The 14,749-nt window shown below is 50.8% G+C and overlaps 1 protein-coding gene across 1 annotated transcript in view; it reads right to left on the bottom strand.

Annotated features, from left to right (window-relative positions):
* TGFBI (transforming growth factor beta induced) overlaps positions 1–14,749 on the bottom strand; it is a 33,697-nt gene that overhangs the window by 14,015 nt on the left and 4,933 nt on the right. Inside the window, exons 2-6 of the mRNA XM_005890391.2 lie at positions 14,378–14,476; positions 4,381–4,445; positions 2,996–3,156; positions 2,515–2,679; positions 2,140–2,286 (exon numbers count right to left, since the gene is read on the bottom strand). Of these exons, the coding sequence (XP_005890453.2) occupies positions 2,140–2,286; positions 2,515–2,679; positions 2,996–3,156; positions 4,381–4,445; positions 14,378–14,476 (637 nt within the window). The remainder of the gene's footprint in view (positions 1–2,139; positions 2,287–2,514; positions 2,680–2,995; positions 3,157–4,380; positions 4,446–14,377; positions 14,477–14,749) is intronic.

Genomic DNA, 14,749 nt, shown 5'->3' with positions numbered 1-14,749 from the left:
TGCAGCATTCCCTCTGCCCTTCCCTTGCTTTTCTGACTCCTATTCCTTCTTTGGGCTTTGACTGAAATGTCATTTCTCTAGATGGTCAGCTTGGCATTGCCCTCCATCCTTACCCCAGCCTGCCCCGCCTACTACCCCCTGATGAAAACAAGTACCTTTCTATTAGACACACTTGCACAGCTTGCTGTCCTCATGTTGCAATTCAGTCGTTGGGTGATGATTATTTGTGTGAGCTCTGTTAGCGTAAGGATGACATAACTCCTTCTCTACAGAGCAAGCAGATGGCTCTTCTAAAAGCATCCTACTGCTATCAGGATAAGCCACAGTCCTCGCTCAGTCTCCAAGGCCCCACAGGGTTTGGCCCCTCCAGCCTGGCCGCTCCTACCTTACCTGTTGGCTCCCTAGTGCTCTTCACTCAGTCCTGCAGGCCTCCTTGCTCGCCCTGCTTCTGAGCCTTACTTCCCCTCTCCCTTCTACCAACTTAGCTTTTGTCCCCATGTCTCATATAACTGGCCATTTCCAATGTTCAGGCCTCAGCTCAAAAGTCACCTCTTCCAGACAGACCTTCCTGGACCAACTAGACCCTATGGGTCTCCCCTGCTCACCACTCACCGCCTGACTTCACAGCACTTAGCACCATCTGTGACGGCCTTGTCTGTTTCTTGTCTGTGTCCCCCAAGAATGTAAATGCCAGTGAAGACAGAACTTTGACTTATTCTCCTCTATTCCTCTGAACACACTAGGGAAGTAGCAGGGGCTTAATGAGTACATGTCAGCAGAAGGAAAGACGGGTATTAAGGAGAGCCAAAGGGAAGAAGAAAGCAAGGAATATTTGCAAAACCTGAACAGTAAGAGGAGGTTACTCAGTGGGGACCAGCCGCTGCTAATCAAAAGCTGTGCCACCAAGTCTGTGGGAACAGCAGCCCCCTGCAGACCCCCAACCTTTGAGTGACCCAGAAGGAAGGCAGGGGAAGAGGGTGGACAGTGAGGTCCCCAGGAACCCCCAGAGCCTCCTCCTGAGTTTACTCAAGTGCCAGCCCAGCCTGGGGGTGTTTGTCTCTCTGTGTTGGAGATCTCCAGGGGAGGAACCACCCCACTCCCACTTGGCATCCTTTGTGGTCAGGAAGTTGTCCTTGAATCAGGGCAAAAACCCTGACGGGGCAGCCTGTGCTAACTTCCTCTGGGCAGCTGTGGCTAAGAGGAACGCCCGCCTGCCACCACAGCTGTTAGATAAATGCCTGCTGGCAGCAGGGCCGGAGCAGCGTTCTGGGACCCAGAGCAGGCAGAAGCCAAGCCAGATGTCAGTTCCCAGGCTCCCATGTCTATACTCGTGGCCTCTCTGCTGGTCTGGGCTCCAAGGAAACAGGGGGTATGAATGGAACAAGGATCCCGTGGTGGGGACATGTGATCCAGAAGACCATGCAGCCTGAAAGGCCATTTCTCTAGTCCCACAGGTAAACACCAGCATCTGGCAGGAGGAGCTTCCCACTCCGGAACACATAATGCATTCCCAGGCTGCAGAACTGCTGCAGCCACGATCTTGGAACTTTCCAGGGGAGTCAAGGAAAAGAAACTTTACAAGGGAGAAGTCCGGCAGGGGAATGTTCCCAGCACAAGATTATGATGTCTTCCTATGGTCAACCTGACCGCCTGATTAGTGAATTCACCATGTTTATAGGCAACCAGTCCATTCTGAAGGAGATCAGCCATGGGATTTCTTTGGAAGGAATGATGCTAAAGCTGAAACTCCAGTACTTTGGCCACCTCATTCAAAGAGTTGACTCATTGGAAAAGACTCTGATGCTGGAAGGGATTGGGGGCAAGAGGAGAAGGGGACGACAGAAGATGAGATGGCTGGATGGCATCACTGACTCGATGGACGTGAGTCTGAGTGAACTCTGGGAGTTGGTGATGGACAGGGAGGCCTGGCGTGCTGCAATTCATGGGGTCACAAAGAGTCGGACACGACTGAGCGACTGATCTGATCTGATCTGATCTGATGGGCATCAGAGGAACTTGCTCCATGGTCACCTAAATGCCCATGAGCATAGAGACATGCTCCACCTCTCCCACAGAAGAAGGCCCTCATGGGAGGCGGTGTATCCCCAGGCCTTCCCCCGCCCAGAGGTAGTCCCTTACCCGCAGGGTCTCGAAGGTGTCCTCGATTTCAATGATCTGCTGGATGTTGTTGGTGACGGTGGAGATGACCTTATCAATGAGATGCACCACGCCATTGGTTGCGTGGTGGTCCGCTTTCAGCAGGCGGGCACAGTTGACGGTCACGATCTGCCCAGAAAACGAGTGAGCGTGAGCGGTTAACACCCTGGAGGCACAGCCTGTGAGCCCCAGGAAGGGAAACCACAGGACAGAATGTGGAGAAGCAGGTGTAGGAGGCAGAAGACTGTCCATAGGTGACCCCGCCTGGAGGACACGACCCCAGAAACCCGCCCACACATGCACCAGATGCGGCTCAGGGTGGGCACGGGGCAGAGCCGTGGAAGCAGGACTCCCTACCCCGTTGGGATAGTGGTGGATCTGGATGTTGGAATTCTGGTACATGGAGGTGAGGGCCATGCCGTGTTTCAGCTCGTCTGTGAGCACCCGTCTGTCCACCATGTGATAGCGGAGGGCGTTGAGCAGCTCGATGTTGACGTTGCTCACCAGGGAGTCCAGCACTTCCTAGGAGGAGGGTCAGCGTGGCCATGAGGGGGCTGCAGGCCCCACACTCAACAGATGGGTCCCTGCCACCCTGGGAAAGGTGCCCCGGGGACTTCCATTTCTCCAGAGCCCTCTCCTCTGTGAACACTGAGACCTGTCTGGCCACTTAAGTGGATGGAGCGTTGGGAGCCGCCTGGGGAGGCATATTTTAGCTCAAGTGTCATGGCTTTATCTGAGGGCTTAAGGAAGATGTGTCCTGAGATGGTAGAAACCACCACAGAGTCTCAGTAAGACGGTCCCCAGGATGAAAGCCCTGGGCATAAGAAGGTCATCTCACAGCTGGCAAGGAGGACCAGGCCTCGTTGCTGGGGGCGAAGATGGTGAAGCTGCCAGGTCCTTCCATCTCGGGCCTCAGCTTCTCTGTGCGGTCCGTGTACAGCTGAGTGGTGGTCGCACCGACAACTCCCAGGGTCTCGTACAGGTTAGAGAGTGGCAGGGCTGCAGAGGCAGACGGTAGAGCAGGGATGGCCTGTGGGACTTCCCCGGCCAGATCACACCCTTCCTCATCTGAGCACACCCACTGGAGGAGGCCAGACACAGCCTGCTATGGGGAACCGGAGAGGCCAGTCACCTGCTTCTTAGAGCAACTCCACAGCCAAGGGCTTCCCTATGTGAGCTCAAGGGATCAGTCATGTTTAACTACAGCAGAGCAAAGCTTTTGTTCATAGACAATCAGATAACACAGGTAGGAACACACACCAGAAACAGATAGCCCAATTACAAGCTAGTCTTAGGGACTTATCTAGTTGTTTTTGAAACTGGTTCCCTAATGGCTTCCACTGGAATGAAAGAAATCTCAGAAGTGCTGTGGGTATTTGCAAGTAATAAAATGTTGTTTCCTGAAATAGCCTGAAGCTCTGGAGGACCTTCCTCTCACACCCAGAGTTTCTCCTGTTCCTTTTAAAGGAGCTGAAACTAAGGCCCTGAGGCACTCCCCCACCCAGTTCCTTCTCTTCCCCATCCCACGCTTCCCGCCTGTCCTGCTACTCAGTAAGAAGGCCATGGCCCCTGTCCATGCCACCCTCTTTGTGACCTTGGTACCAACGAAATCACCCCCTATCTCCTAAACCTCAATCTCACACTCTCAACTAATGAACTAGCAAAGATTTCCAAGTTAAAAAAAAAATCTTCCTAGCACAGTCCCCAGAGGTGTGCAGGACCAAAGGAAAGGATCTGATTTCACACAGGTGAATTCACAGGTACCACACTGTTTGTGGGCCCCGATGGCCACTCATGGTACCCTTGGCTGACTCTGGGAAAGCCAGCCTGCTACTCCCATCCCTACAAGCTCCAATGGGCCAGGTTCCGACAGTTAGGTGGGGTGGCCTGATGTGCCCAGCCCAGCCGGAGGCCTGGCCTGCCCTGTCTGCTCTCCAGCAGGGCTGCTCAGCAATGCTAGATGTATTTAGAATCTCTTGCAGCCAGAAACAACAAAGGCAGGAGCCTGTGCCTGGTGTGGAGGGCACAGGCAGGTCAGGACCAGAGTATGTTCCCCCAGCGTGTTAAGGAGGTCAGCTTGCACAGGAAGGACAGCGTGGGAAACTTGCTGTTTCCAGCCTTCATCCTCTGGACCCCCATTCAGACTCTGCTGCCCCTCATGTGGGTGCTCCTCTTTCCCTCCCTCCTCCCCTCCATCTGCGCCAACAGGCAAGGCTTATTCACCTGCAGGACAGCCCTTCTCTCCCGGGACCTTCTCATATCCAGGACAGCACTCGTAGCTGATGACTCTGCAATGAAGACACGCACATGTATTAGGCAGGGCTTCCCTCCCCTCTCGTGTCATTGGTCCTCGCTCTGGGAAGGGACATGATGCGGTGAGCACATAGCCTGCTCCTGGAGGAGATCACACGCTCGGTCATCTCTCACCTCTCGTCAGCAAGGAGCTTGTCACACCTCCTCGGCTTTGCACATGGTGCCAGCGATGCGGTCACTCACAGTCATGCAGCTGGGATACAGCCAGAGGACTGCGGCAGCATATTCACAGTGGCAGTACACGTCCTCACCTGAAACTTATCTCCAGCATAATCCACGAGGAACCCAGTGGGAAGAACTGCTGAGAGGCAGCAGGAAGGAGCAGGAGGAGCTCCGGAGCTTTCTGGTTCTGAGTCCGCCACTAACTAACCAACCCAGGCCTCGCCAGCCAGTCCTGTCTCCTCTCTGGGCCTCAGTTTCCTCATCTGTAAGATGTAGACATGTACCGTGTGATGGTCATTGAACTAAATAGCACATGAACTTCTAGCTCTCTGACTTAGTAACCAAGAAGGGTAGCATATTTATGATCAAGTCTTATTCCATCTTCAACCAAACTTTACAATAAAAACAAAGCTCTTTAAGATGCTTACTGTTTCCTTAAATTAAAAACAAAATTTTAATCAACGAAAATCTTTATACGGTTTCAAAATCTACAAAGGGTTCAATAGTAAAGTGTTCCCCATCCCCCCTCATCCCTCAATCTTCCTTCCAGGAGGCAACTGATATTGCCAGTTTGTGAGATTCTTTGTATTTGGATGAACAAGACTGGCAGTTTATAGTTTTAAACTTTGATGTCACCTGACATTAAAACTTAGACCAGCCCATCATGGCTTACTCACCACCTTCTGGAGGTCTGAAACGTAAAGCTTCAGTCAACCCAACATCCCAGGGAAACCCAAAAGACTGAGGATTTCAAAGAGCAACACAAGGAAGTGTTCCAAGAAAGACTAGCTTCACATCAAAACCCCCTGTCCCATCGAAGGCCACTCCTGCACCAACGCTGTGAGCACAGACTCTTCCTTGGCAACCCTGGGACCTGAAGCCAACAGCCATGTCCAGCCACTTCCTTTCTTGCCATTTGTCCTTCAGGACAGGAGAGAACACAGCCTTGAGTCACAGCGGGCTTACTACAGAACTGCTCACCACAGCCTCTCACAGGCTGTTTAATGACATAGATAGAAGAGAAGCAGGCAGATGGGGCAGAAGTTTGGGCTTTGGGGGTAGGAGGGAGCAGGTGCTACTCTCAATGAGCCGAGAAATTCTCCTCTCACTAATTCCACTGGAGTTGTCTCGAGGAAGCCCTGGGAGTCATGTGAACATGAAGCCTGGTTCATCTGTCATCCAGGGGGCTGTCTCAGAGACAGATGAGGATACTCAGGCTGCCAGGGAGCTACAGGTGTCACTGTGCCAGAAACAAGCCCCTAGGACATTCCTGAGGAGCGACATCACACGCTCTCTTCTCTGCCCTTCTTTCTCCTTCTGACTCCTTCTTCTCCACTTTTCTCTCAGCCCTCCTCCCATCCCATTCCTCTTGAACCTTTCAGCCCTGCTTAAAAGGGTGAAACAGGCTAGTGGTCTCAGGACTGATCTCGACTGACTCACAGTTTTATTTTTGGAAACCAGTCATCGTCTGCAACAAAAGTGAGATCTGATTGCCTTTCAAAGGCAACGCAATAGGATTAGGAGACGAGGCTTGTCATCTATCAGTAACTCGCAGGGTGGCCTTGAAAGTTCATTTCTCTCTCTGGGTCTCAGTTTCCTGATTTACAGAAGAAGGTGAAGCTAAACTAGATGATCTCCTTAAATCTCACACTCACAGTTCCAACCAAAGGGATAATTTCTAGGGAGCAGAAAAGCACTCTTTCAAAGGAGGAGAGTGTCTGCCAGCATCTCATAGTTAAACGTAGGGAGAGCCACAAGCCTCAAGCCCACAGGACTGGGGACACGCATGCGTGGACTCTCAGGCTTTGTCTGATAAATACCGGGGCTCTGTGGTGGGGGTTGAGGAAGTGGGATGGGGTCAAGTCTCACAAAGCTTAGAAGAGCTCACCACAGGAGAGCTCAACGGCTCACCGGGATTCCACTGAGAACAACAGAAAACCAGCTCCCCAAGAGTAAACTCACGGGTGGCCACATATATGTGGAGGGGAAGGAGGGGTGACGATGACAGGAGAAATGGAGGCTGTCAGACAGGTGGGGGAGCAGGGACATCTCAGCATGAAGGAGGAAGTGAGGGATGGAGTCAGAAAGCTGCAAATGTTTTGGGGGTGAAGGCACTTCCAAGGCTTCCGGCTGGGGCGGGTCAGATCCAGGACTCTCCTCGCAGTTCACCAAGTCAAGACCCTTCTCCATTGCTGCTGACAGTGTACATATACAGGGGGAAGTGGACTAACTGGAAAAGTCTAACATTAAAAGGACACTGGGGGTCTCTCCGATGTGATGAAAGCTAACCCCTGGCAGCACTCGCTGCCTCTCCTCTCCAGGTGGGCTCTCTGGACATGGGGGACACACCAACCCTTGTGGGGGCACAGGCCCCCAACCCCCCGCCCCCACAGCCAAAGGCTGTCTGCTGGTTAGCCCAGTGTGGGTGGTTCCTGCCAGGACACCTTCTGACCGTCTCCTAATCCTCTCATGCTGCTGGCCTCTCCCTCCTCTTCCTGAGTGCTACCCACAGCCTGGCATCCCCAGCACTTTCTGGGTGCACGAGGTGAGCAAGCCTCTCACCTCAGCCTAGTGGCCTTCTGGGTTGAAACACCTCCACATCTAGCCGGTTCCCTGCTTGACCATCCCAACAACACAAGCTCTTAGAACCAGTCCACCTGGCCCCGGAGAGGAAGAGGGCAGCTGGAAACTGCAGCCCAAGAAGATAGCCCATTGAGACGATCCTGACCAAATCTTTCAGGACTGGCACACCCTCTTCTCAGCCCTGTGTGTCACCTTCCTGGGGCTCTGGCCCTGGGGACACACACGCAGAGCTGTGGGAGACGGGGCTGGAGTAGTCACACAGTTGTGGGTCTGAGGGTGAGTGCAGAAAAGCATGAGAACCGCAGGGAGCCCCCAACCATGTCTCCCCAGTTCCCTGGCTTTCCAGCATAGAGGGGACCAATCTGCTGGTCTCTGACTTGAATCTTATCAGCAAAAGCTGCTCTGACTAAAGACTCCTGGCTTCTCCTTGGCCTGAAACAGTCCAATAAGCAGAAACCTCAGAAAAACAACATCCTCTAGGGCAATGAGACACAAATTTTCTTGTTCTAGCTTCTCAGGTCAGAAGAGCAGTTTGAGGAATAAAATCAGAGAAGGTTCATGACTTAGAAGGGAATTTGAGGGAGGTAGGGGGTGGGGGGACAAAAAGTAGTGCCCATCCGAGGTCTAAGAGTTCAAAGAGAGTTTGAGAGCTCTCCTCCATTCCCCTCCAAAGTTCTACTCACAATTGGACAAAGAGAGAAGCATTATTTTTTTTTTTCTGTCCTCAGAATAACTGTCTAAGGAGTTAACATAATAAGTTAAAGCAATCACTCTCTCCCAAGCATGCTGCACAGTTTTGGCGGCTGGGACAGCTGTAAATGCCCAGGGACTGACGAAACTCTGAAACAGTGGAATAAGGAATGGGGCCTGAGAGCCAGTTTCCTGTGACCGAAGGTAAACCATCCAGCACATCATGATTTCCAAGGGAATTGCAGAGCAAATGCAAACTGAGGTCGTCTAGACATGCACCTGCCTGGATGGGGGTTCATTTTCTGCACTCGACTGAGCTCTCTTAAGCCTCCCAGGAGAAAATCAAACTCTTGAACTCCTGGTAAGAAAGGGTTTGTTTTAACCTGCTGTCCAGCAACAAAAATTCCACTCTCACCCCATTTACCAGGGTCCAGATGGTGAGTGATGAGATAGAGCCACTGAAAAATACACTGACATATTTGGTGACAGTCTGTCTGTATGTGGCATGTGAGGGTCTTTGGGGGGATCCTGGATGCTGGCTGTGTCTCTTCAGCTCCCATGCTCTCCATCTGATTAGAGAGGGAGCACCCTTGCAACAGGGGTTCAGAATGACTGCCAGGCTGGGGGTGAACAACCAAGAAAAGGTTGGTGGCTCTGGGCCAGAGGGCCTCTGCGAACTCCAAGGAGGCCTCCTCTGCTCCCTGCGACCCAGAATCATAGGCTTCAGGGCTGAAGAGAGAGACCTGGGGCAGATGACCCAGGTCCTCCAGGGCTGCTCACTTGACTTTTCCCCATGTCACCAACGCTAGCTGCTGTGCTCAGTTCTCCTTGGGGGCAGCACATATCAATAGAATAACTGGGCCGCCTCCACCTGCCAGCAGATGACTTAGGCTTTCTGAGCCTCAGTCTTCCCCTCTGTAAATGGGCTAATGATCATACTGATCTTAAAGGGTGACTGTGAGAACCAAACAAGCTAACCTGTGAAAAACACTTACCAGATGCTTGCTATTTACTAGGCGCTCAGTCATTGAGCTGTTTCTTAAAAAATCCCAGGTATAAACTTTATAAAGTTAGGTTAATAATTTCATTGAAAGCCGTGCCCGGCATGAAACCACTGATCAAATCACATGTAATAAATAAATTCCCCATAACACAGCTGTCTAAGTTAATAGATAGGGCCCATCTGGAGAATCCCATGGACAGAGGAGCCTGGTGGGCTACATACAGTCCATGGGGTTGCAAAGAATCAGACACAACTGAGCGACTAAGCACATTGTGGTTGTAACATATTATCACAAGTTTAGTGATAGTGACTTCAAAACCACAAAAATGGTTCGATGCATGATACTGGATGCTTGGGGCTAGTGCACTGGGACAACCCAGAGGGATGGTATGGGGAGGGAGGAAGGAGGAGGGTTCAGGATGGGGAACACATGTATACCTGTGGCGGATTCATTTTGATATTTGGCAAAACTAATACAATTATGTAAAGTTTAAAAATAAAATAAAATTTAAAAAAATGTATTATCTTATAATTCTGGATAATAGTGTCAAAAGCTGGCCTTATGAGGCTAAAATCAAAGGCTGTATTCCTTCCCTAGATTCTAGGGGAGAATCTATTTTTGTCTTCTCCACATCTGAGAGGATGCCCACAGTTCTTGGCTTGTAGTTACACCACTCCAACTTCAGTTTTCATTGTCATATCGCCTTCTCTGACTCTCACTCACCTGCTTTCATCGCATAAGGACCCTTATGATTATATTCGTCTCGTCAGATAATTCAGGATAACCTGCCTTCCGCCACACCCCCACCCAGTGCCTTCACTTAATCAGATCTGGAAACTCTCTTTTCCCTTGTAAGGCAACATCTTCACACATTCAGGATGAGGATGTAGACAGTATTAGTGTGACATCATTCCACCTACCACTTACCCAAATGGTACATGGACTCACGTACATACTCAGGAGAACAAGGTTTCCTGTCAGCTAACCTGCCTCCGAAGAATTGATGCCTTCCAGCTGTGGTGCTGGAGAAGACCCTTAGAAGTCCCTTGGACAGCAAGGAGATACAACCAGTCAACCCCTAAAGGAAATCAGTCTGGAATATTCATTGGAAGGACAGATGCTAAAGCTCCAATACTTTGGCCACCTGATACGAACAGCTGACTCATTAGAAAAGCCCCTGATGCTGGGAAAGATTGAAGGCAGGAGGAGAAGGGGATGACAGAGGATGAGATGGCTGGATGGCATCACTGACTCAGTGAACATGAGTCTGAGCAAACTCTGGGAGGTGGTGAAGGACAGAAAAGCCTGGCATGCTGCAGTCCATGGAGTCACAAAGAGTCAGACACGACTAAGTGACTGAACAAGAACAACAAAGCTGCCTGCTAGGAGAGTACAGAATGGGACAGAACCATCAGGAAACCCTGCACAGTCGAGGCATTTGGTAAAACCCTGGAGTTTGGTGTATGTAAAATCTCAGTTATTTCAGAGCAGGTTGGCCATGGGGATCCAGCGGGCTGCACAGGGAATAGGAAGCAGGGGAGGAGGTGCTGCTGTGGGTCCAGGGGACAGCTTGCCATCCCTAGATGGCTTCTCACCATCCTCTTGTTTTTCCTTTTGGGACCAAGGTTGTAGGATACAGGAGGGCAAGGAAAGGAAGGGTCTTGCTCAGCTTCATCACAGATGTCCCTGGGTGCCCTGCACAAATGAGATCTATAGCAAATAGCTCTGCTGTTTTCTATAGAACTGATGGAAAAGTTAGACCATACGCTGGCTGGCTTCAGTAGAAGTGAAATGCCTAAGCCTGAACACAGTATTGAAGAAGTGTTAATATTTCAGCCTTTGGGCAAAGCCACGCTTGCTACTGGGGAAACGGGAATGTCTTGCCAGCTCATCTTGGCTCTAGAGAATGGCTACAGTTGCCTGTGAATGATGTTGCTTGTGACACAGCGGCAAGCTTCTGGAGTGCAGAATGGCCACCCCCACCTGCTGGCTCCTGTGCTGGCCCTCCCTGTGCCACGTGGAGGATGCCTGGACTCCTGCTGTGATTATTACATCTCCATGATGTCAGCTCTGACTTGGCTGTTAAACGGGCCTCCCTTTCATGGGGGTTCATACAAAGGAGGCCTGTTGGGCTTCCTGAGCACCATTTCCTGCACCATTGCTTCAGCTGCTGGACATAAAAATGTTACGGTTACTGATCAGATGGAGACGCGAAATCACCCTCTTTGCTTGACTGGTGCTCTTTAGGATCTGAAATAAAATGAGTTTCTAAGTAATAAAATTCACTTGCATCACTGAAGAGGGGCCCACTGGTAACTACTTCCTGTAATAAAACCCATGTATCAGGCTTGACAAGTAGCACCAGGACTCTTCTGGGACAATGCAGACAAGCTATTGTCTGCAGAAGATGGATGCAGTGGCCTGACAGGCGTGCTGAGCGCACACTGTGACTCTGCCCCTCCCTCCTCTATTGGAGGTGAAGTCAGGGCCTCCCAGCAGCGGACACTTGGCTCCAGGCTCCTGGGTCCCTGTGTGACCTGAAATGGCAAAGTCTTCATGCCTTGATCCCGTACTTAGTGCTACTTATCTGCTTCCAAGTTTGCATTCTCCTGTGGGTCTGGGGTCCCCTGGGGACCTGTGCAACCCGTTTCCCGTGACACTTGGCTCCCTTTCACGCCAACAAACACCCCTGGCTCAAGCCTTGCCCCTGAGAAAATTCCTACTGCCCAGGCTGGCCCCATGCTGAGATGGCGCTCTCTGCTCCGACCACCACTGTGCTTCCCATTTCACAGTTTGGTCCTCACCCAGGTAAGTGTACCACAGGGCCCATTCTCACCAGGATGACATCATCTGCAGCCCGCACAGGCCTCTCTCCTCCCCTGCTGACCACCTATGGGCACTGAATTCCCAGGACCCAGATGGCAGTTCCTTCATGGGTTTCAGCCTTGGGGCACAAGCAAACGGCGAGGTTGCTTCTTCTCAGCTCTCTCGGGGACAACAGAGATGAGTCCATCCACTTCCCCTTTCCCTCCCCAAGTTCTCTGGCCTTCCCCCCAGTCAGCTTCACCTTCCTGCTGCTGCACGTGATGTTCCAGGGAGGGACCTTCTTATCCTGGATCATAAGGTTTTTTTAATCAACTCATGATTTTCTATCCCCATTTCCTCTTTTATAAGCTGCCCAAAGCAACAGCAGATTGCTTGGTAGAGTTGTAGGTTCAGATTATCCCCTGTGGGTTTGTAAGATCTGCCCTACGGCTGGGACTGGGCCCTGGGCCCCACTCTGCACTCTGATTTCCCCACCCACACCTACGTCTACCCCTCCCCCTGCAGCACCTGGGCTCCCCCTATGCTCTATGGTGCTGCACCATCACGTCTTCAAGAACATGATGACTCGTCATCAAGAACATTTGGCCAACACGTGGATGCTGCCCGCGCCCATCCTGACACATCAGTGGAGAAGGAGGTAGGTACCCAGAGCCAATCAGCCAAGGCGACTCAGAGCAGCGTCAGCCGGGGAATGCTGAAAATGTCCCCAAGCTACTGTTAACTGGTCAGGCAAATGCTTCAACACGGGGCCACGCTGAAATACCATGGCCAATACCACCCACTGTCAGCTGACATTACAAGTGGCTCCCATTTTTAGGGAAGCCAGAACAAACAAAATGGTAGCGTCTTAAAACCCAGGGCTCGGTCATCTTCCAAGATGCAATTATGTGGGGCCTGGCTCTGTGTTTAATTAAGTGTTTATTTTAGTTGATAATATACCTACATGGGAAAAGTCAAAAAGTACTGAAAAAATTTTTTTTTTTTTTTAACTTGGGTACCAGAGAAGGACACGTGGCATATAATTTGCATAATCTCTTCTTGTCCACAACAGCAAGAATTCTGGCTGGGGGTTTGTTGCCTCCTTAAATCTGGGAGGTGGATCCTCTTAGCTCACTTAACTCTTGGCTTTGGGGCTGGGCTTGGTCAAGCAGGGAACCAACTGTCATTGCCCTGCCCTTGACAGGCTCATGGGATGCTACTGGTCTTGCCCCACCTCTGCTCAATCCACAATTTCCCTGATCCATACTAGGATTGACAATTGTGTTAGGACACAATCAGTGTCACAAGCTGGGATATTTATTTCTATGTGCATTTCACGGAGAGAGTGTTTACCCTTCCTTCAGTTAGAGGAGACATCTGCTCCAAAGCAAGTCACAAGCAATATGTTTAAAAACCTCTAATATGGGAAAGGGTTCAAGATAGTGGCTCAGCATCTCTTAATCCTCTTATTACACAGACAAGAGGAAGCCCAGGTCCTCACGAGTGTCTCAGGGAGCTCTGCACAGCACATTTTTCCATCTTTTGGAGAGAGCCAGCTTTGTGATCTTTTGATGGTTGGTGCCAAAACAGATTAGGCTTCCCCAGAACTCTGTCAGAACACGCAGGCTGCAGGGCAGTCATGGTGAACGCCACCTCCCTCCATGCTGTTCATGATGCTAGAGGCACCAGAAAGCTCTACTGTAACCACAGGGGGCCACAACCCCTGGCGTCTCACTTCTGTTTATGCAGCTAAGATTTGCAAACAACAGCAACTAGCATTTACTGAGTACTTACTATGTGCCAGGCTCCAAATTTAGCCTCTTCTGTGTATTACTTCATTCACATGAACAATCCCGTAAGGTAGTCCTATTGTTATATTATGGATGAGGCAATTGAGGCTTCCAAAGGTGAAGCCAACTGCCCAGGTAGGTGGCAGAGCCAACCTTCGAATCAGAGAGTCTGAGCCTGTGTTCTTAATATGCTGTGCTGCCTCATTCTGTGCATATCTCTAGGCACTCTCAGTCTTTTGGAGGGTATTTACCTTGAAATGCTAGAGATAAATAACCCACCTGCCAATGCAGGAGACATAAGAGATATGGGTTTGATCCCTGGGTCAGTTAGACCCCTTGGAAGAGGGCATGGTAACCCACTCCAGTATTCTTGCCTGGAGAATCGCTAGGACAGAGAAGCCTGGTGGGCTTGTCCACAGGGTTGCGTAGAGTCGGACATGACTGAAGCAACTTAGCATGCACGCACTTTGAAACACAGAGCAAGAACCCTGTATAAGTTCACCAATGGCTTTTCTTTCCCAGAGTCAGAGGCTGGTGGCTTCTACACTGAATCATTGTATTTGTATCATTTAGTGAGGATTAAGAAGTGCCCGCACACAGTTTCATGTTTCTTGCGATCCCAAGTCGGCCCTAAAAAACATATCCAAGTCTTGTTAGGCGCCTTAAAAGTGTAAAACAAAATCGGCCAGCTTACTGAAAATGCCACTCCCAAGCACACAGTTCTCTGACATGTGTACACATGCATCTTTGTGGCTCTGCACACGGTGCCACCTTCCAAAAGGCTGGCCCACACCCGGGGGGCACCTGCAACCCACGCACACCAAGGGTGGCCTCCTGGGTGGCTGGTGGGCATCGGTGGTTACGGATACTCACGTTGATTTGCCACAGATCTTCCTCTGGTACCACTGCTTGCAGTTGGTGAAGTACTTCTTGTTGGTCCCAATGAGCTTCTGCACAGCGCACACGTTGGGGCTGAAAACAAAAGCTGCAGTGTTAGCAAACGGTCGGCATGTCACCTGCCTCCTCGTCCTTCCCACCACGTGGGCCCTCCTGGGTCACCAGAATGTTCTAGATACGGAGAAGATACAGTCATTTCGGTCAGCTTGGGGGTACATTCTGGTCCTCGTGATCCAGACTTCCATCATCCCTCCCAAAAATATCCCAAATTCAAAAACTGTCAAAGTATATATCATACAGTGACATCATTTCATTTAAACATTCTTCTTTGACACTGACATTTAGTAA

Source organism: Bos mutus, chromosome 7 (genome assembly GCF_027580195.1).
Source record: "Bos mutus isolate GX-2022 chromosome 7, NWIPB_WYAK_1.1, whole genome shotgun sequence".
NCBI classification, from domain to species: Eukaryota; Metazoa; Chordata; class Mammalia; order Artiodactyla; family Bovidae; genus Bos; species Bos mutus.
The sequence above is the reverse complement of the archived record's forward strand: the minus strand, read 5'-3'. Positions and strand labels throughout refer to the sequence as shown.